At 37.0% G+C, this 21,759-nt stretch overlaps 3 protein-coding genes across 3 annotated transcripts; 1 reads left to right on the top strand and 2 right to left on the bottom strand.

Moving 5' to 3' along the window:
• The first annotated feature begins 28 nt into the window (after nucleotides 1–28).
• On the top strand, nucleotides 29–21,598 carry LOC116297932 (protein phosphatase 1 regulatory subunit 21). Its single transcript, XM_089038775.1, has 31 exons — nucleotides 29–172; nucleotides 4,271–4,339; nucleotides 4,969–5,046; nucleotides 5,591–5,659; nucleotides 6,616–6,711; nucleotides 9,973–10,043; nucleotides 10,165–10,258; nucleotides 10,863–10,921; nucleotides 11,024–11,070; nucleotides 11,196–11,243; nucleotides 11,968–12,020; nucleotides 12,297–12,386; nucleotides 12,509–12,568; nucleotides 12,980–13,081; nucleotides 14,244–14,332; nucleotides 15,140–15,276; nucleotides 15,723–15,815; nucleotides 15,940–16,001; nucleotides 16,143–16,208; nucleotides 16,547–16,636; nucleotides 16,801–16,869; nucleotides 17,055–17,147; nucleotides 17,284–17,322; nucleotides 17,584–17,646; nucleotides 18,094–18,153; nucleotides 18,768–18,839; nucleotides 19,050–19,082; nucleotides 19,382–19,456; nucleotides 19,896–19,937; nucleotides 20,144–20,242; nucleotides 20,570–21,598. The coding sequence occupies exons 1-31, from the start codon at nucleotides 110–112 to the stop codon at nucleotides 20,717–20,719; spliced, it is 2,331 nt and encodes a 776-aa protein (XP_088894901.1). The 5' UTR covers nucleotides 29–109; the 3' UTR covers nucleotides 20,720–21,598.
• LOC148905773 (52 kDa repressor of the inhibitor of the protein kinase-like) lies at nucleotides 1,118–1,941 on the bottom strand. Its single transcript, XM_089038777.1, has one exon. The coding sequence runs from the start codon at nucleotides 1,936–1,938 to the stop codon at nucleotides 1,174–1,176; it is 765 nt and encodes a 254-aa protein (XP_088894903.1). The 5' UTR covers nucleotides 1,939–1,941; the 3' UTR covers nucleotides 1,118–1,173.
• LOC148905772 (52 kDa repressor of the inhibitor of the protein kinase-like) lies at nucleotides 1,969–3,453 on the bottom strand. The gene has a single exon (XM_089038836.1). It carries the CDS (start codon nucleotides 3,451–3,453, stop codon nucleotides 1,969–1,971), a length of 1,485 nt encoding a protein of 494 aa, XP_088894962.1.
• Nucleotides 21,599–21,759: the final 161 nt, after the last annotated feature.

Here is a 21,759-nt window from a genome sequence, read left to right as displayed (position 1 = left end):
AGCGCATGTGCAATAGTGTCCAGGGCGTTCAATCCAAGATGGCGGCCAAATGATTGGAAACAGTTTTATTGACAGTTTTGTGTCTTTTTAATGAGTTCTTGCTGAAAAAATGAGTGCTGAAGGTCGAAACCTTCAAGCCAAGTACCAAAAGCTCGCTGCTGAGTACGCTAAGGTGAGAAGATGGTGTTATTACAAAGGAATTTGCTTGTGATATTAGTGACAGGACGAAGAGACATCGACTGTGGATCTGACGGTCGAACAAGTATTTGATAAATTACACGGCTTTCACTGGACTATTTTACTAAATAAGAGACAAATGATTTTCATTTATATATTACTTTAGTGAAGGACTAGTTTAGTTTTAATGCCGAAGAAAAATTTTGCCGAAACATTTTGATTCATTCGTATATTGTTGAAATATAATAACAATCAGCAGGAAATCGCGACAACTTAAGCTTATCTTCTGACGCAAAACGAAAAAATAAAAAACATCCATTAGACTGATTGAGCTATGGATAGGCGCATGATAGATATAGGTTAATCAGGGGTGGATCCAGGGTTTGGACATGAGTAGTTTACTCTGAATTTATACCCAACCCACCATACCCCTATTAGTTATAAACTGCCTAAAAGGATACATCTACCATAGCATGCTGTCTGCAGTCAAGATCCTTGTACAGATTTATCTCAGTTGAAGAATCTAGCACATCAAAGGACATCATGTGAAAAAAATGACATCAAAAGTATTAGTATGTAAAAGTACAATGCAAAATATATGCTATTAAAGGAAAAGTGGCATGGCAGCAAATTGAATATTTTATGAAAGATAGAGAACATACAGTCACAATATCAGTGTACTAGAATTTACATGTACTAGCAAATTATACAAAATGAATACATTACCTTATTTAGATTGAGGTGTTCCACTATAGATGAATTCATTGCTGAGTTCAGTTGAGAATATGTAAAGACCATTCAAGCTTAATTAAAACCCAGTGAACAATATTATAGATTTCAGAAAAGAATAAGTTTTTAAAAATTCCACCTTGTTCCTGTACTGTTCCCCATCAGTTGAAGGATTAAAAATCAGATAATTATTAATCCAGATGGAACATAACTCACAAGTACTCTAAGAACACTGGAGTGGTGGTCCAAAAAATATTATATAAAATATTACTGTAAGATATTCTCCATTCTCATTCGTCTAGGATTTAAAGTAGCAAATAAATCTATTATTTCCTCAAGATCTAAGTCCATGTCTCTGTGGGAATGCATCAGTGCCAGTCCATTCATTCTGTCTTGAGCCATAGTATTTCTTAAGTAGTTCTTAAGATTACGGAGGGTTGAAATGGACCTTTCACAAGAAGCAGATGACATAGGGATAGTTATAAGGATTTGAAGTATGGTATGTATATTAGCATAAGCAACATTGTCAATGTGCTCAAGTGTCCCTTCTAAACTATCAGGGATTTCCTCTCCTAGATCATCTTTCCTCATCCACATTCTCTCCCACAGAATAAGTTCTGCTTGTAAACCTGCATAATTAGGTATATCCTGCCTATAATGTTCACAAAAGGCTAATACATTATCCTTCCAAACAATACCAGTGGTCAGCATAATTGATGGAATAACTGAAAGTGCTCTGTAGCAAACAAACACATCATCTTGAAATCTGTTGTTCAGTTGTTGGACTATATGGTCTAGAAAAACTACAGTTAAATTTGTCCTATGATATTCTTCAGGGTTTCGGGCTGCAGCATTGGCTCTGTGAACTTGTCTCTGAGCTACTCTAGGCATGGTTGGTTGAACTGAAACTTGACCTGCTAAAGTGACAGCTTCCTGGTAGAGTGCATTGTGCCTGGCATCAATGTCAGTTCTCATCTCTGTTAAGACTGACTTTAAAAGTGCAAGTTCATCCTTTGCCTTGAGAAGATCCATTGCTTTCTTTTGTAATTTGACAGTGAGAGGTCAGGTCAAATCTAACATGTGTCTAACAATAACAATAGCAACAATAAATGAAAAAGTTATTGCATTCAGTAAGGTCTGTGCATCATTTCTACTAGGTCGATTCCAGTCCCCAGTTCCAAGATCATTGTTGTTCATTGATATGTCTTCAAGCGTAGCAACAACAGGACGAAGAAGTTCTACAACTCTGTCCATTCCTTCTATTCTTTCGATCCATCTTGTTCGGCATACATTTATCAGAACAGTATGGTTAGCTTGAGGCATTATCTCTTTAACCTTCATGACCAAATACTGCTGTCTCTTTGGTGAATTGTTAAAAAAATCAGAAATTCTTTTAACAGTATCCATCATGTTTCTAACAAGTGGTTGTTGGCATGTGTCAGCAACACACAAATTCAGCCTGTGGTTCATATAGTGAACATAAATTGCTTTGTCAAATTCATTTCTTATAAGTGTTGAAACTCCATTCAAGCAACCTGCCATATTGCCTGCCCCATCATAACACTGGCCTCTGCAGTTGTCCATAGAAAGTCCTAATTCTGCTACTGCTGTAAGTATTTTATCTTTGATAGCAGCTCCAGTTGTTCCCTCATCACAAAGAGAAAACCCAATAAATTCTTCTCTAATTATATTTCTTGAATCAAGAAATCTTATCACTAAAGAAAGATTTTCTTTGTTAGAAATGTCTGCAGCTTCATCTGCCATAACAGAGAAAAACTTACTGTCTCTGATTTCCTTTGACAAACTAGTTAAAATGTAAGGACCTACTGTTTCTATCATCTGATTCTGGATGGTTTTAGAAATGTAAGTTGCATTTCTGGGTGCAGTTTCCAGGTGATTCTGCAGTATTTGATCACCACTCTGCACTCGAAATTCTAGCAGAGCCTGAAAGTTTCCTGATAGACTAGCATTTGTTGGGTCATCATCGCGTTGACCCCGGAGAGCTATGTTGTTTCGCCCACAGAAAATTATCGTTTCAAACAAAGACTTGAGGACCGTCCTATTTCTATCGATTTGCTGTTGAATATTCAACTGCTGATCTACTGGGACCGCTTGCTGCCTCATTGTTTTCAAAAAGTTATCCATGGCAATTACAGCAAAATTGTGCATCTCACATTTACCGCTGGCGTGTTTTGTAAGTCTCGAAGCCGCTGAAGTCCAACATGTGAGTGGGGACTTCAACAACTTGTCTAATTCATGAGCATTTCTACCAGATTTTACTCCAAACAAAACGCAGGGAAAACAAAATGCTCCATCGAGATATTTAGAGTATGCAAGCCAGGGATATCTTCTAAGCCATTCAAAGACAAACTTACGAGGCTTTCTATTTTCTATTGACAGTGGGAAATCAAAAATCTCACCTGGTTTCCACACATTCTCAATGAACCCCAGCTTATCTTGTGGTGATGAAGAGCCAATTTCTTTAAAATTCAAGCCAATGTTGAAAGGAGAACAGTCCTCCCTCCTGCAAATCGGGTCGCCACGCATTGTAGAATATTCCTTCGTTCAAACTACAGCAAATCTATGACTCTAATCATAAGAACGAAAGAGACCCAACAGGCGTAGGTCTAGCTTTTTATAGTTTTGCTGGTAGTTTATGAGGTAGTTTGCAAAGTAGATAGCCAATCAGAAAAGGGTTTGAGTGGTTCCCAAAACAATCAATGTGTTTCCAGCCAATCAGAGAATTCTTTGAGTAGTTTACGATCATCACACCGGCCTAGCTCTACAACTATGCACGCTCACCCCCTGAGGTTCTATTTGACAAAGGCTGTTTTCCGATAGCATTCCGATGCGTACCGACGGAGATATCCGAAACCCGAAAATTTTTGCGGGAATCGGTAATAAATCGGCAGAAATGACGAGATTACTCATTTTTGTTTGACTTTTCCTTAATAATTAACTGAAAAACAACCAAGTGAGTTGTTTCTAGAAGTTTCTAGAATAATGTAATACACATATTTTGACATTATTTAGAAAGAAATGATGTGTAGCTTTGAAAAAAATTGAGTAGTTTACGGAAATCACGTAAACTACCCTGGATCCACCCTTGGGTTAATATCTATTCAATAACAATGGGATAGAGGGTAATTAATAGGAATAAGCAGTGAAAGACAAAATAAAGAATATACTATGAAAATGTCAGTTAATTAAGAGTAATTGATTGAAAAGGTAATAAAGCTGTGATGCCCTTGAAAATTTAGATTTGTCCTTGAAAAGTCCTTGTTTTGGGGAGGGGGGGGGGGGGGGGATCCAGCACAAACTCTAATAACTGTTATTTAGAATACCATTTTTTTCTGTTGTATAGCTTAGAGCTCAAAACACTGTTCTTAAGAAGGCAGTCATTGAAGAACAAGAAAAAACAAAAACCTTACAGGTACTATGTAGATAGTATGAAGATTATCTCTAAATCCAGTTGCATAAAGAGTAGATTAAGAGTGGGAAATTAGTAGAAGATTAGCACTATCTGTTGGATAAATCCTATTCAGCGGATACATCTATTGGATAACAGCATTATTTTATCCGCTGGATAAGGATTTATCCAACAGATAGTGCTATCCACTCTTTGTGCAATCATCATTATGGGAAGCACTGGTGGCGTGTGCTGCTAATGCGCCACCTCTCACCAATGCGGCCCGAGTTGGAGTCCTGCCGATCTCGATGTCGTATGTGAGTAGAGTTGTTTCTTGGTTCTCTCCTGTGCTTCGAGGGTTTTCCTCCGGGTCCTCCGGTTTTCCTCCCTCCTCAAAAATCAACTTCTAAATTCTAATTTGATCTCTGGGCTTTCACTTAATTTGAAGCCTGCCTCTGTTGAGATTGTCCCACGCTGTGATACGACAGCGAAAAGCTTTGTAGATGCCTACTGTAGATGATAATACAGTATGGTAATCCAACAAGATATTAAATATATTTTCAAAATAAAAATTTAGATCTTAAATGCAATCATGGTGTTTTTATCCTTTCATCCTTATATTTTCTTTTCTTTTTGCATTTTATTTCTAAAAGGAAACAGCCAAGCAAAAAGACCAATCCATCAGAAAATACGAACAAGAGATTGACAGCTTACAGTTTAGAAATGATCAGGTATTCTTTGTCAGTCATTTATGTTGGTCACTTTAAAAAATATCCTTGAAGTATATACTATTTATTAAGATAATAACTCCCTTTATTTTATGAAATTTAATAATATGTTCTTCTCAGACCCTCATAACTCTTATAAATGCAGCCCTTAGAAAAAATGGTTTAAAGAAGGGAATGAATTTATCGATCTTAATTTATATGTCAAGTCCATGTTATGTCTAAATTTATAAATGTTATTTTAAATTTACTGTTATGATATATCAGAACTCTATCAAACTACCTCGCTAAACTAAATGTGCATGTATAAATATTGACTTTAACTAAATAAATAAATTCCAGCCTTCCTTGGTGGTTGGAGGGGATATGGATGTTTTTTGGAGCTACATAAAATATACCCTCCTCAGACACTACCCACCTCTTGGAAACACCCCTCTTATACCCTTCTCAGAGCCTCCCAATCCACAAGAAATTTTAGTCTCATTTTTCAAGGTATGAATATTTGTGAAAATAACTTGTTGAAGTCGAATGTCTTTCTTTGAAACCTAAGTTGTCTAAGAGAGTTGGAATACTCCAAGATGAACTGGATGAATCGGGAAGCAAGAACTGGAAATCTTGGGTAAGTGAGCATGAAAGAATAGGCCTTTTGCAACAACAGGTCACGTGACCCTACCCCCATAAAAAGAGACGTTGTGTCAGAATGAACACCAGAAATCGAAAGAGCACCTCACTATTAGTAAGTAGACAAAGTTTTAGCTTATAATGCTGACTACAGTAGAAATGGCATTAAATATAAAATTGAATATTTTATAAGGATTTGTATGGGAAAATGTGCTGGCAGGCATAGCTTGCCCTCCAGGTCATTTTCCCATACAAATCCTTATAAAATATTCGATTTTGTATTTAATGCCATTTCTACTGTGTTACATGCTATAAGCTGAAACTTTGGCTTCTTACTAATTTCAAGGTGCTCTGTCCATTTCTTTTGTTCATTTTGAAACAACGTCCCTTTTTACGGAGGGGTAGGGTCACGTGACCTGTTGTTGCAAAAGGCCTAGATTATATTCTTGATGTGCTGTACAGATCAAATCCTGGACCCAGCATCACATCTGAATAGAGTTTGTTAACACTCTCCATTGATTTGAGGGTTTTTTGTCGGTTTTCCTCCCTCAACAAAACACGATAAATTCCAATTCGATCTGTTTGCCATGCCCTGACTTGGATCAGCCCAGAGGTTGTTTCAGGATACCAATAAAATTTTAAGGTTTTGAAAGCTGGACATCCACAGGAAAGAGGAGTCTACAAAACTTTGGATTATGGAACATTATAACATGCTAGGTTATGCAATATACTGTAGACTATAAAATTATGCAAGCATTATCCATTAGGTTAAAGCTATGCTGAGTTACCTGTGGTTCAGTAGACTATGGAACATTTTACCAATATGCTACATGTAGGTTATCCAATATACTGTAGACTTGTATGGGTGTTTATAGAATATTACATGTAGTTCAACGATGATTGTTTTGTGTGTGTTTTTTGGTCTAAAAATTTATGTTGTATTTTTCTGTCCAGGCCAATCCAGCTCCATCACATTCATCTGTTGACAGTGATGTAAAAGAGGAAGAATTAAAAATTAAGATACAGGAAAATGAAAGGCTGCAAAGACAGGTCAGTTTGCAACTCATATGGCCTATATATGTACACGGTAACCGGTCTTTTTGAACCAAAGTCTTTTCGATCCAGGTCTTTTCGAACCAGGTCCAGGTCTTTTCGAACCACCTATATACACTTTTGATCCACCTATATAACTAAAGCATGTAACACGTCCTATATGCTGTGTACATAGTTAATTTAAAAGAGTATAGTTTAAAAAGTTGTCTTGAGCACCGAATAAAAGATTATGATCAAAAAAGAAATCAAAACTATGCGCATTGTACTATGAATTTGGCTGGGCATGATGACACATCGGTGTCATGCGGACTTTTTCAAACAAACGCCTTTAACCTGTCTTGAATAGTAGAAAATTGTTTTAGATTCTTGTTTATCGTACCTAATAACTGTATAAACATAAAGTGGAAATATCAGTGGCTAAGTTTAGCGTATGAAATGCTAACTGTTTTTGTAATCGATCAAATTGTTTTGGATTGAAATAATGAATTCAAAACGCCATTCAGTTCTGATTGATTAAGCTTACTTATGTGTTTCACATACTTGAATATTAAAGTTTTTTCCTAAAGTTAATCAACATCTAAATCAAAATGAAAACTGTTGACTTCTGAAACTATTTATTGATTAGTAAAAACTTATACAAACGGTTGAGATAAAAGAAACTCCACTTCTTAGCGTCCTTCGCAACCGAACAACAAACATTTGTTACAACGTTTTAACTCATTTGCCATGTGTTTCCCTTAATGTATTTGCCATGAGTTTAACATAAACATTACGGGAGAAAATAACTGTGTTTTTGTGCTCAAGATTTGGGCTTGAACAAGCAATATATTTCAATCAAATACACAAATCGGATAGAGTGACTCTAGTTTGCCGGTTTCATTAACGAGTTTCACATGTAACACTCTTGTTGTCACACATATTTTTGTTCGCGTCTTAAATTTTTAACTCCTTCGCGATGTTTCCCCTACTTTATTTGCCGTGAGTTTAATATAAAATATATTATAAAATGCGTATATAAAACTTTTTTTGCTTAATAAGACTGGTTTTATGTTTATCATGAACTGCTTTTTCTAATGTATATGTATAAAATGTGTTGTGTTATGTATCGCTCCTTTAATTCGTGAATTGTTTTTTTCTTTATTCTTTTGTGATGTACGTTTCTCTGTTTTTATTCATTTGACAGGTATTTTTCTTGGATAATAAAAAAAAAGTTTTTGCAGAAAGATTTGGGCAAACAAGCAAATATTTCTAACATAAATCAGATAGTTTGCCGGTTTCATTGACAAGTTTCACATGTAACACGTCACACAACATCTATTCGTTCGCGTCTTTTACAGACTTTTTTTAACTTATTCGCGATGTTCACTCCCCTACTTTATTTGTTTGAAAGGTATTTTAAAGCATCTTGAATATAAAAACGTTTTTGAAGAAGATTCCAAAAATCAATAAATAACTCGTTACCAAATAGAAGATTTACCGGTTTCATTGACGAGTCAGTAACAACACACATGCTAATTGTCATACACGCTTGTCACACAACAGTAATCATTCGCTTCTAAAGTTTTGGACTTCTTCATAATATTCCTTCACTTTATTCAATAGGATATTCATGTAAATGAAGGAGAAAACATATTTTCTTGGCTAAAGACTTTACATTGGAAGTGACTATGGGGGCTAACTTATTGACTTCGTAAGCGATACTAACACATATCACACACGATCACACACGATACTTGGTTCACTCAGTTGATTAATTCACTTCTTCTGTGATATTTCTGTAATATTTCTGAAAGAAAACACTAAACATCTATAAAATATTTCACAACTATATTGGATCGAATGTGTATGTATGTGGATCGAAAGTGTATATAGGTGGTTCGAAAAGACCTGGACCTGGTTCGAAAAGACCTGGATCGAAAAGACTTTGGTTCGAAAAGACCGGTATTCTATATACACCTATTTCAAAAATGTTGTCAGTCGGAGATGTGAAATCTGAGAGTGAAAGGAATTGTGGGTTGCAAGCTGTAAATTGTTTGTGGTTTTAATTAGTAGTTCGCAAAAAGTTAATATCTTGATATATCAACTGTGAGTGATGACCTGCACTGGCAAACTGTCTGGGTAAGTGTATATTGATTTTTTTACGAAAAAACACTCAGTTCCCCACAATTCTAATCGGTCTCAGATTTCTGAATTCAGATATCCAACAAACAATGTTTTTTGAAATAGGTGTATATACACTAAGGCAGCTTTTCAGCAATCTGGGGTCTTGGATTATTGGATTTGGCATCACATACATAGAGTAGAATAGAGTTTATTTGTCATGTCTTTATTCAAGGGGTTTTTCCCCTCTGGTTCTCCAATTTTCCTTCCTATATAAATTAAACCTAACACTTTAAATTCCAAATTGATCTGTGAGTTCCCCGTGCCCTGACTTAGATCAGCCCAAAGGTTGTTTCAGGGTTCTATCTGTGAGTTAGCCATGCCCTGACTTAGATCAGCCCAGAGGTTGTTTTAGGGTTTGATCTGTGAATTAGCCATGCCCTGACTTAGATCATCCCAGAGGTTGTTTCAGGGTTCTATCTGTGAGTTAGCCATGCCCTGACTTAGATCAGCCCAGAGGTTGTTTCAGGGTTTGATCTGTGAGTTTGCCATGCCCTGACTTAGATCAGCCCAGAGGTTGTTTCAGGGTTCTATCTGTGAGTTTGTTGTGCCCTGACTTAGATCATCCAAAAGGTTGTTTTAGGGTTCTATCTGTGAGTTAGCCATGCCCTGACTTAGATCAGCCCAGAGGTTGTTTCAGGGTTCTATCTGTGAGTTCCCCGTGCCCTGATTTAGATCAGCCCAGAGGTTGTTTCAGGGTTTGATCTGTGAGTTAGCCTTGCCCTGACTTAGATCAGCCCAGAGGTTGTTTCAGGGTTCTATCTGTGAGTTCGCTGTGTTCTGACTTAGATCAGACCAAAGGTTGTTTTAGGGTTCTATCTGTGAGTTAGCCATGCCCTGACTTAGATCAGCCCAGAGGTTGTTTCAGGGTTCTATCTGTGAGTTAGCCATGCCCTGACTTAGATCAGCCCAGAGGTTGTTTCAGGGTTCTATCTGTGAGTTAGCCATGCCCTGACTTAGATCAGCCCAGAGGCCGTTTCAGGGTTCTATCTGTGAGTTCGCCTTGCCCTGATGTGGTTGTTTCAATAGCAATAAATTTTGAAGGTTTTTTTCATTCATAGCTGATATTCTTACATATTCTTTATTTGTAATGTGTAGTTGTTTGATGCATTACAAGAACATAAGGCCACTGTGTCCAGTTTGCAAGAGAGACTTAACATAGCAGAAAGGTAAAGCATGGGCAATTATCAATAGACTCTTATTGGGATATGAAATTACAGACCCAAGAAACAATATCAATATTAGTACTGTTTTGTGTACTCCATGGAAATATTTTGGTCTGTTCAACAGAAGTTCATCCAACCACCAAAAAGCAATAGATGAAGCATCAGACACCCATAGGATGGTGGTAGAGAAACTCCAGGAAGACAGGGCCTTGATGGAGGTACAGTACCAAATGATAGTGTCTTTGAGGCTTGTGCATTTGGACAGTAGTAATAAAGGTTTTGCACCATCACATGACGGCAGCCATGTTAGATGACAGGAACAATACAATTGTTTTACATGAAAAAGATTTTAGTTCCCAAGAGCAAATAGGTTTTATTCTTCTGCCATCTGACCACAGGCAGTCCAAGCTGTATTGTGGGCAAAGGCATGTGACGGAGCAAAACCCCTATTGTAAGTATTTTTGATCATTTCGAATGCATAAATTTTAAAAGTTATTAAGAGTTATGATCAATAGCCTTCATCAATATGAATAGCCAAACAAAATGTGACAACTTTGAGAATTTTTGCCGTCAAACCAAATACTTACAATTTTATTACAACTAAATTTACATGTTTACAAGATAAAGAGCCAAATCGTATCCAGTCAGTCCTAGTCAGTATAGGTAGTTTGTGCATTGTACATGTTGTATCAATTTTAATTATTTTATAATGTACATCACATTACTTTGTATGTTCCAAGTTTGGATCCAGTAGTTTTAGTTTTGTCTGTATTCATCGGTTAAGCCATAAACACATCACTTATGCCACATTTTTTATTTTAGGCAAAACTTCGCAAAACTGAAGAAGAACTCAGAACTTTAACTTTAAAAGCAGAAAAAAGGTTTGTGCCTTTTACTTGCGTAGAAGAATAAATGTCATTTAGGTTCATGGTTCAAATTTTGATAATGTTAGTCTGAATTTTTACTTGCTTTTCTCCTTGCAGCCAACAGAGGCTTAAACTCCTCAATAATGAAATATCTAGTAAATGTGGTAAGAAGACTAGCTGGGATTGTTTTGTGACGTCACTGTATTCATGAGATATTTATTTACATGTTTGTACAGTAGACCTTCATTTCATGCTGTGATATGTGTATTTTTGATTTTCCTTACCTTAGAAAATGTGTCCAAGATAGTTGCAGAGAAAATCCCCTTCAATGACACAAGTGAGACTTATTGATCGTTTTGTTTTGTACCAGCTTTTAAGCTGTTAAATAATGAAAGCTGTGTGACAGAATCAGCACCAACAAAAATCCACCAACACCATCAACAACTACAATTATAGTAACAGCAGCAGTAATAACAACAACAGTGTCACCAACAACACCAACAATATTTGCAACAACTTTAGAACCTAACAGTAACGACAGCAGCAACAAGTAGAGTAGTAACAGCTGCAGTAACAATAACTGCAGCAGTAATAACAAGAACAGTTGCAATAACAGCAACAGAAGTAACACCAAAAGTAGCAAAAACAACAGCAGCAGCATTATCACAAATGTAGCAACAGCAGCAGTAACAACAGTAACAGCAACAGAAACAACAGTAACAGCAGCAGGCAACAACAACAGCAGCAACAACTACAACAGCAGCAGCAGCACTAACAGGTACAACAGCAGCAGCAGCACTAACAGCAGCAACAACTACAACAGCAGCAGCAGCGACAGCTCAGTAATAACAGCAGAGCATTGCAACATAGCCACAATACTACAGATGACTCATGGCCAATAGGAGAATACAAATTAAAGAAATGTCACTTTTATCACTGGAATAAGGCATTTATTTTGTATTTCCCTGTGAGCTGCCAACTCAAGTTTTTAAGGGATACTGTGTATAGATCAGTATACTAGGAAGTACTGTAGTCAATTGAGAACTTTTTCTTTTTGTTAGGTAACAAAGAACTCAACAGTTTAAATGTCCCAACACATGACAGGAAACATCAAGTAGGTTTATCAACCAGCTAGAGTATAAAGTTACTGAGAAAAAAAATGATCACGAGCTGCCAAGGGATAAGTGCAACAACAGTGATTACAAGGAGTGGGCTAATTTATTATTAGTTGTATCTAGTGATAACATTTGAGTCAAAATTTTGCAAATATTTCCATAAAATTAAAAAGTGTTCTCATTATTTTCTTTGCCATATGTAGTTACTAGCTGGTGGGATCTTGTTGTATGAAGGTAGTTTATATCCCTTATAAGTGTTTTGTTGCTTACTTCAGGTTAAGTCCAAGGAATTAATAGGTTTAGCTGCGGATTTGATCAAGGAATTCACATCTGCATTGTCTAATCTACACACATACACTGAACAGGTTTGTTTGTGTTTATCATAAGTACTATATAAAATGGAGGGAGGGTTGGACAAATGGATGGATGAATGAATGAATGAATGATAATTATTTAATTACTTATTGTTTGCATAATTTTCTTTTAGAGAATCAAGACATTTTATGTAGAATCCACACAAGAGCAGCTAAGTGCTCAAACCCAAAAGGTACTACTCCACAGCCTCATGCTTACCTGACCAGGGGAACTTGGAAATCATTAGATATTTTCCAAAAGTTTTTCAGAAAAAAACTTGTGAGAACCATGCAATAGTTTTGTGCTGCTGTAAATGCTTTTGTAATGCTACAATTCTTTGTGCAGTTGAATTTTTTCTTTTTTAAATATATACATCAACTTTATTTTGAGAGGGTGAGACATGACAGACACAAATGATAAACTTGTGGCCCTCTAGATTCTAAATGTCTCTGAATGAGAGGAAACTGTTATTTAACCTGGTCATCTACATATAAACCATGGCAAAGGTCTAACCATTTAGAGCAAAGGCAGCACCTTCTATGCAGACATTTTAAGGTCCTGAGTGTTGGTGTGGCTGTTTATATCCGATTTTTCCTTTCTGAAGTTTTGCAGCTACTTACATGAAAATGCTACAGTGCTTCGTGCGGTGGAACATTCATTCTCCTCATTTTACAAGGAATTAAAAACAGATTCCCTCATCACGCTGGTAAGAAAAAATGTGATAATGATATACTAGAATTAAAAAATCCTTTAGCTCCGTTTACCAATAATTGTAAGGGCAAATTCAAATGCCATTTGTATATGAGATGCTGTTGATTAATGAGTTAAAGCCTTCACTCAATATGCAATCAGCCTCTCTCAAAGCCAAAGTGTTTGTCCCATAGGACATTATCTCTAACATTCCACTTATCAATGTATTGTAGTATTGTTATTATAATAATGAAGTATGCTGTACATAAATTATAGATCCCTTGCCGTGTTATCTACAAGCACTCTTGATAATGACACCAGCGAGTGTCGAAATGTTGAGAAAACTTGTTGTCATAAATTTATTTATAAATGTTTACCAGTTTAGTTAACCTGTTATAGTGAGGCCCTCCTTGAACCTCCTGGGGAATAGGGGAAAAGATTTGTTTAGCTGAACACGGAAAAGGCTGGGGGGTACTCCACCAGAATTTGGGTAGGGGTGTTCCGCTGGGATTCTGAAAGGAGTACCCTGTTTATGATAAAAAAACTCAAATTTGTGGACCCTGTTTATGACAAAAGGTATAATTTATTGCACTGAGTTCCCGTTTCAATTATCATGTCATCTCGCATATCGTTTTTTTATGACCATAATAACAAGTTTTGGTCAATACGGAAGTAGAATCCCTGAATATGACAGGAAACTCAGGAGGAGCTTGGAACTTGAGTGAAATTACATACCCTGTTTATGACAAGGAGCTCGAAAAACCATATCCTGTTTAGCGGATCATCCCTGTATAGTCCATATCCAGGGGAAAAGGTTTGAAATATCAGAGATTTTTGAGATGTCCAGGGTAAAATATTGTAGTGGTGCAAGTTCATAGGTTGAGACCAGAGCTTAAAGTAATGACTGATCAGTCGCTGGTTGTGATCACAGGCTAAATTAGTTTTACATAGCTTAGTCATACCTTATTTCTGGCTAACAAAATGACCGGCAAGGCAACAATTCGATCAGGCAAGTCTCAGTTCTGGCCAGACATTGCTGATGTCTGGCTGTTATTTTAGGCTCTGGAGACAGAGACACCAAGTTCAAGAAAATGGGAGGTTCGATATTCGGGATTTGAGATAACAGGAAGTCCTTCATACTGTAGATGTTCATGGAATTATTTCATTTCCTTTGTTAGGAGACTGTGAGTGGATTAAAGGGATTTTCTGATGCGTTTCATTGTTACGTGATGTATTTAGCAAAACTAATGCCTTATTACTTTCTGAGGTGAGTCATTGAATTTGCTGAATGTGGTAAAAGACAGTAAAATAATTGATAAGTAACTGATTAGCTCAGGGTTATAGCATGTACTGTAGTTGTTATATTACCAAGTATAGAGAAGTTTTTGCACAACATGGGAAACCATAGAAAAAATTGTCGTAGTGGTACTGTATTTTTGCTGTAACCATAAATTTATACTTACATACATGTATATTGTGATTTGCTAAAACAATGGGAAGCCATGCTCTCTTTCTGCATTTCCAGCACTTGCATATATATTCAGTACCTTTAGGCTTTATGGTTGTAATACCATTTTGTGAGGCTGCATTCACCAGTAGCTTTGGTACTAAACTACCATTTCATCGTTGCAGCATTTGGTACCATGTACAACATGTACATGCTGTTAGTCAGTACAATATGTTTCCCACTCACATGGAAACCAATCTAATCCACTTTCTAGCAGACTGTACAATCTAGTATTAACTGAATCCAAATAGAGTCAATAATAAAAATGATAAATATTGAACGTGGTATAGGAAAAAGAGTGTTCACTCTACTAATGTAAGCTTATTGGAGTCAATAAAACCTAAAAAGGTTAAAAAATTACAAGAGAGGACAAATGCTAGTACGTAGACGCCTTGCACTAATGAAAAATATTAACAACTACAGGACTTCAGTTCTCAAGAGAAAAGAATTCTTTTGTTTTGACCCTCGAATTGGGGATGTATTATGCGATAGCATAAGGTTTTATTGAAATCTTTATGTAATCTCTGCTACTGAAAAGTAATTTTCCCTGTCTTTTTCTTCTGATAGTACTGAAGAAGAATGCAAGAGTTCAACTTGTTCTCAAACACTAGAGGGGTATAATAGACAAGTAGTCTCAGCAACAGCTGGTATGGTGAGGATATTCACCAAAGTGGACAGCTATGTACAGGCATTAGCCTCGGCAAGTAAGTTGAAAAATGAAAAATGTGGAACCTGAAATAACCTCTGGGCTGATCAAAGTCAGGGCATGGCTAAGTCACACATCAAACCCTGAAACAACCTCTGAGCTGATCTAACTCAGGGCATGGCTAAGTTACACATCAAACCCTGAAACAGCCTCTAGGCTGAAGGCTGATCTAAGTCAGGGCATGGCTAATTCACAGATAGAACCCTGAAACAACCTCTTGGATGATCTAAGTCAGGGCACGGCTAACTCACAGATAGAACCCTGAAACAACCTCTTGGATGATTTAAGTCAACACACAGCTTACTCACAGTTCAAATTGACTCCCTCAGTTGTGTCAAGTGGTATGCACTCATGACCAATATTTAAGCCACATTCATCAAACCCTGTTTTAGTTTATACCAACTGACATGTTACCTTTATTAATCACCTGGGTAATTTGTTCAGATGCTTCTGGAGCTGGGCTGCTGCCTACCAACTACAATATTTGTTTTATGCAGCTGACTTGCTTTTTAGAGGAACTTCATGAGTCTATTAAAGGTGAGAAATACTGTACTACTGTATGGGATATTTCTCAGACACAGAGCTTATGTTTAAGAAATGCCCTGCTTTTTCCTGCAATAAAACTACTGTATTACATATACATTATTATTTTTGTACGTAGAACTTTCAAAACACTATCATTCCAAGATAACACTGGAACATCAGTTACCAACAACAACACAGGTAATATTCCATGTTATTGCGCTGCGTCTGCCATACAGGTACAACTTTACAGTTTTGCCAGAGTAAGAGTACCTGGCATAGCAGGGGTCTAAAGCCAAGTGCAGCTTTTCTTCTGCTTCAAGAATATTTTTTGTTTCATAGACATTGAAGACAACAGATGACTGCATTGTGTCGACTCTAGTGTTTCTTATCACTGTCACAGGAAAGGTAAACTAAATCCTTCATTTATTTTGTGACATTAAAATGATTTCAGATAGTTGTTAATGTACTCATGGAACTTTTTTTCTGCTCTGCTCTGCTCTGCTCTGCTCTGCTCTGCTCTGCTCTGCTCTGCTCTGCTCTGCTCTGCTCTGCTCTGCTCTGCTCTGCTCTGCTCTGCTCTGCTCTGCTCTGCTCTGCTCTGCTCTGCTCTGCTCTGCTCTGCTCTGCTCTGCTCTGCTCTGCTCTGCTCTGCTCTGCTCTGCTCTGCTCTGCTCTGCTCTGCTCTGTGCTCTGTGTACACTACTCTTTAGTTAGTGTTATTTTTCTTTCTATTTCTCCTTTAGATTGTCAAGTTTATGAACAATAATTTAGACTTTCTGTCCAGTAAGTCAGTGCTGAGGACAAGAGGAGCTTCAACTGCTGCTGAGTCTGATGTGAGTAAAACACATTTTTAAACTTGGTTATAATTAGTTATTGAATTGTCTGTAAAAACATTATCAGTTGTCACAATTCACACTTGCTTAACAGAGCTAATATGTGCTTTATGGCTAGTTTGGTGCTAAGTAATTTGTTTACTTTTTTTGTATTCTAATTTTAGTTAACCACATCTCCTGCTGTTGTGTCATTCAGACATCAAGCAGCTGATTACATCACCAAAATAACTAAGGTATGAAACTTGTCTTGATATGTGATTTATTTTCCTCTTCCTTGCTTCCTTATTTCCTTGCTTCCTTCCCTTTATGCTTCCTTGCTTCCTTGCTTGCTTGCTTGCTTCCTTCCTTCCTTCCTTCCTTCCTTCCTTCCTTCCTATCTTTTCATTTTATTAACAACAGCTTAATGTCTTCCTTACAGCAAAATCACGATTCTGTACCATACCGTCTAAGCCTTCATAACCACAATGTTCTAGCCACATCAAGTGAGAGTAGGGATACACTTTCAGAACAGGTAAAAGCCAGATATGATGTGGGGTGCAGGCTGTTGAAAAATACTGCTTTTGAATATCTGTACATGCATTATTGGTTCAAGTGTAGTACCAATAAAGGTATCACTTTACTTTTTAATACATCTTTCTTGATCACAGATTACACTAAACCAAGAGAAGATGTCCAAGCTAGAACAAGTATGATTTTTTTTTTTTTTTTTTTTTTTTTTTGCATCAACCAGGCTGTAGTCAGTTAAACAAGGTGCATTCTTATCTAGCTGCTAGATGAACAACAACACCTAAAGCATGATGAGCAAAAAAAATTAATTTTCACCAAAGCTATTCCAGAATGCACCTCAGTTATAAGGGCTGATTATTCCCAGCTGTAAACCCTTGTTCATATTAATTATGATTTAGTTTTAGTGTGATGAGTTTGATGACATTGTTTCATGTTTTTAGAACAAGGAGCATTGGATGCTGGAATGTCAACTTCTACAGGTCAAACATGAGAAAGAATCCAAAGTAAGTATGCCTTTTGCTCCCCCCCCCCCCCCCCCCCCTCCTTCCTCCATCCCTTCCTTCCTCTCTTCTTTACATCCTCCCTCCCTTGCTCCCCTCCTTCATTCCTCCCTCCTTTCTCATTTCCAACCTTCCTTCAGCTAGACTTGCTACAAATCAACTCCTATATTATCATTGTGCGAAAATGAGTTCACAATTTAATTTTTCCTAGTGATAGACTCGCATGAGGTGGACTCATTTCTCTTACAGGAATTAAATTTGGTTTCTCTCCCAAACTGCCACCAGTAATAATCATAATAAATAGTGATAAATGATAGTAATTTCAATAATGAATAATAATAATAATAAATCAAAATTTGAAACCACATTAATATTCTTGTATGAAGTTTCCTCCCTAAAAAATGCCAATCTGCTTTATCTTTATAAGCATATATTTACCTTCATCAACAGAAAGTTGCTTCACTTGAGAAGGAGCTTGAGAAATTGAAGTCAAGTGCATCAGCTGATCAGGTAAGCTAGCAGGATATTACTGTATTAACAACATGATGCTTATCAACACTGTATATCATCATCACTCATGCACAGGTATGGAGGTGGTTGTTGTCGGAGGGGGTCAAATCAACGCAAATTCACCGAAAATTGTTCTAAAACCCGTATCAATCCGGGAAGAGAAGTAGAATAGCCAGCAAACGCTCAGAATATTTTTTTAGCACATATTAACATATATTATATCTGAAAACCAGGCCATTTTAGATTAAACTGTTTCGCTAGGAGCAAATTTTGTTGAATTTTCTATTGGATTTGGCGATTCTATCCCCCACATAAACAAGCAGTGACGTCATAGTGAAATAGGGCAATTACAAAGGCAGCACCTTCTCCTCAGTTATTTTAAGACCCTGAGTGTTGGTCCGGCTGAGGCTTGAACCACGATCTCCCGCACAACAGACTGACTTATCAACTGAGCTAACCGGGTTGCATCATCATTATGTTTATTATCATAATCAACATCTTATTTGATTATTATCATCGCCATCACCATGCACTAATGGCAACAATGTAAGTTATTTCATACGTACATATAATTATATACATATATGTAATCAATACCACTATCTTGTTTGCAGGCTAATAACCCGACATCGATGTCTGTGCCACCCTCTCCTACAAGAAAAGAGGCACCCATCGAACCAACTGATGTAAGATGTACACTATAATAATAATAATAGTTAGATCAACCCTATTGTTGACCACCTAACTGACCTGACCATCACTTCTTTTTTATCAACAAACAGGGATCAGTGTTCTGTTCTGTTTTTATTATTTCTGTTCCATTCAATACAACAGTCACGTCCCATCCACACCCTAGAAAATGAGCGGTTTGTAAATATCATTCCTCTTTTCTTCAGCTTGGCAAAGTATTTTCAGAAGCTACTGACGAGGTAATGCTTTTTTAAGTTCCATCTAAGAAGGATTTTGTTCCTTCTTTTCCCTCCACCATTGTTGTACGAGGCCGTTCTTTTCTGGTACCTTTGCTGTCCTAGGCGTTTGGGGTTTTGACTTGCGTCGATAAGCGTTTCATTGGCTGAAAATATCACGTTATTGCCACCAATATTACAAGATGAAACCTGCTGCGCGCAATGTTGTTGAAGTAGGTTAGATAACGCGCAATAGTAGCATTGTGTATTGCAACCTCTGGTTCACAGTCATTAATTATTTCATTAATTATTGATGTCCACAGTCTTCAGATGGAATGACACGTGAACTTCTCATCAAGAATCATTTTACCAGCCGTATCAGTGATCTTACGTCTCAGGTAAATAAGAGTTGTTGGGAATCAAGGCTGGCTTGATAGTGCACTCCCCTCACACTCCCGGGGGCTTGGGTTCTACCTCATTCTGGACTTTCACCACGTGTGAGCAGAGACTGTTGTGTCTCTCCATTTACTCCAGGGTTTTTCTCCAGATTCTGCGGTTTTACTTTAGTCGCATCGACGGGAGAGGAATGAATAAACAGGAGACAAACGTTTTTCATTTGCGTGCTATTTGGTTTACTTGTGTGTTACTAAAACAGAGAAAGTACCGCATGCAAAACATCGCTTGCGGCAGAATATGACTCAACTACTTCAACCTCCAACTACAACCGACACAAACATCAAATTCTTTTCTGCCCTTGCAAGGCAGATTTCTTGACCTGTACCTAACGTAAATCGCCTTGCAATGGTCACTACTTACCTTGGTTTTACGTTATTTCAGCTCCAGGTAATGGACAGCAAGGGAGTATCATTTGCCGCTGAGGTGAGTTGGACTTTGCGCTTTTCTAATTTATTTATCTGTCTGTCTCTGTCTGTGTATCTGTCTGTCTATTTATTTGTTTGTTTATTTATTTATTTACTTATTTATTTATTTTATTTATTTATCTATCTATTTATTTATTTATTTATTTATTTATAATTTTTGTTGTCGTTGTTGTTGTTGCTAACATTATTCTGGTCTGTTGTTAGTGCCGCTCACTGTACAAGCGAATACGACAATCGGAGAAAGACAGAGATGGGCTTTCTCAAAAGCTACTGACAGCCAATGCTAGGGTTAAACAAATTGAGGTGAGAAGCTTGCTTTCTTATTTTGACTTACTAACGAACCCGATCAACCAACTGGACGGAATAGCCATCCGACCGTTCGAACAGACTGACTATTTCACCGACCATGGAATCAAGGGTGGTGTAGCGGTAGTGCGCACGCGCACCTCTCTATTCCTAGACTCTATTCCTGACCTCGACATCACATGTGAGTAGAGTTCGTTAGGTCTCTCCCTTGATTCAAGGATTTTTCTCTGGTTTTCCTGACTCCCCTACGTCACCCTTTATTCCATAAATAGAATAACAAACGTAGCAAAATAAGAACTCACTCGGTTTATCATTCATTCTCAGGATGAACTTGACGTTACAAAGAGAAATTATGAAACACAGTTATCAATGATGAGTGAACACTTGTGTGGAATGAACGAAAAGTTGACCACACAACAAGACGAGATAGAATTATTGAAATCTGGGGGGAAAAGCAAAAAGAGCAAAAAATAATTTACGGATAGAAAATGCATTCATAACATAAACAGAAGATAGAATATCTAGATCCTTTGAAGTCGGGAACCGAATAAGAAGGGCAGAGATAATATTGATATTACGAATCCAATACAACTAGAAAAGGTTTTGTAATTCAAGGGAATGTGAAATGGGTGCATGAGAAAACAGCTTTCTTGTGCAAAATTAGAGAGAAAATCTCAAACAAATTCAGTTAGGTTATAGCTAAAAAAAATAAGATCATAGTTTTGAAAGTTTCTTACGCAACAATCTGTTTCTCTGACTTTCTGAGTACGATTATAGACCAAGATGCATTCTGGTCCAGCTTGGGTACACGTATTTGTTCTTCTTTTATCTCGTACTAAAGCTAGACCATAAAGCAGCTTGTCAAAAGACTATGGAGTACAAAAGTGTGCGGCATCAAATTCCAAATTTTGCAATTCAGTTTTGAAATGTGCGTATTTGAAGAGAACATACCACTGCCTACATTCAATATCCGCCTAATTTAACCAGCGAGCTGTAGATAAAGACGCCCTGCAGCACGTCTGAATGCAGCTCAATTTGGAGGTCAAAACAATAGGTTTTCAGTTCTCGTCAGATTGAAATTCTTTTGTTTTATGCTCAAAATTGAGGTGCTTTGACGTCACGTGCAAGGGGTTTATTAACGATTTATTCTCAATCACTTCAATCAAGTTAGACACAGCACCAAATAAGAGAAAATGTGTGGGGATATTTTTGCATTAAATTACCTATATCTCATTGCAGCTGTTTCTCGCTCTATTTAGTCTGAAATGTTAAACTATATCATATTTTTTGCATACAGTTTCTGATAATGTCACTAAAATGTAAAAATACTTAATAAATAATTTTGTAACGCAATCTCATCCTAGTTTCACGTGGCTGCCCTGATTACTGCTTTCAGCATACGAAACCTTCGTTCACGTCTGATATTCGTATTTGCAAACACTAATAATCTATAATAATAAAAGTAGAAAACGCAGTAGCTAAAAAAGTTATCAATTACTAACGTTACTGATCAA

This window comes from Actinia tenebrosa, unplaced genomic scaffold, assembly GCF_029948245.1.
Source record: "Actinia tenebrosa isolate PJP-AT-01 unplaced genomic scaffold, QUT_ActTen_1.0 PGA_scaffold6__47_contigs__length_16458017, whole genome shotgun sequence".
NCBI lineage: Eukaryota > Metazoa > Cnidaria > Anthozoa > Actiniaria > Actiniidae > Actinia > Actinia tenebrosa.
This window is presented reverse-complemented; position numbering and strand designations above follow the sequence as displayed.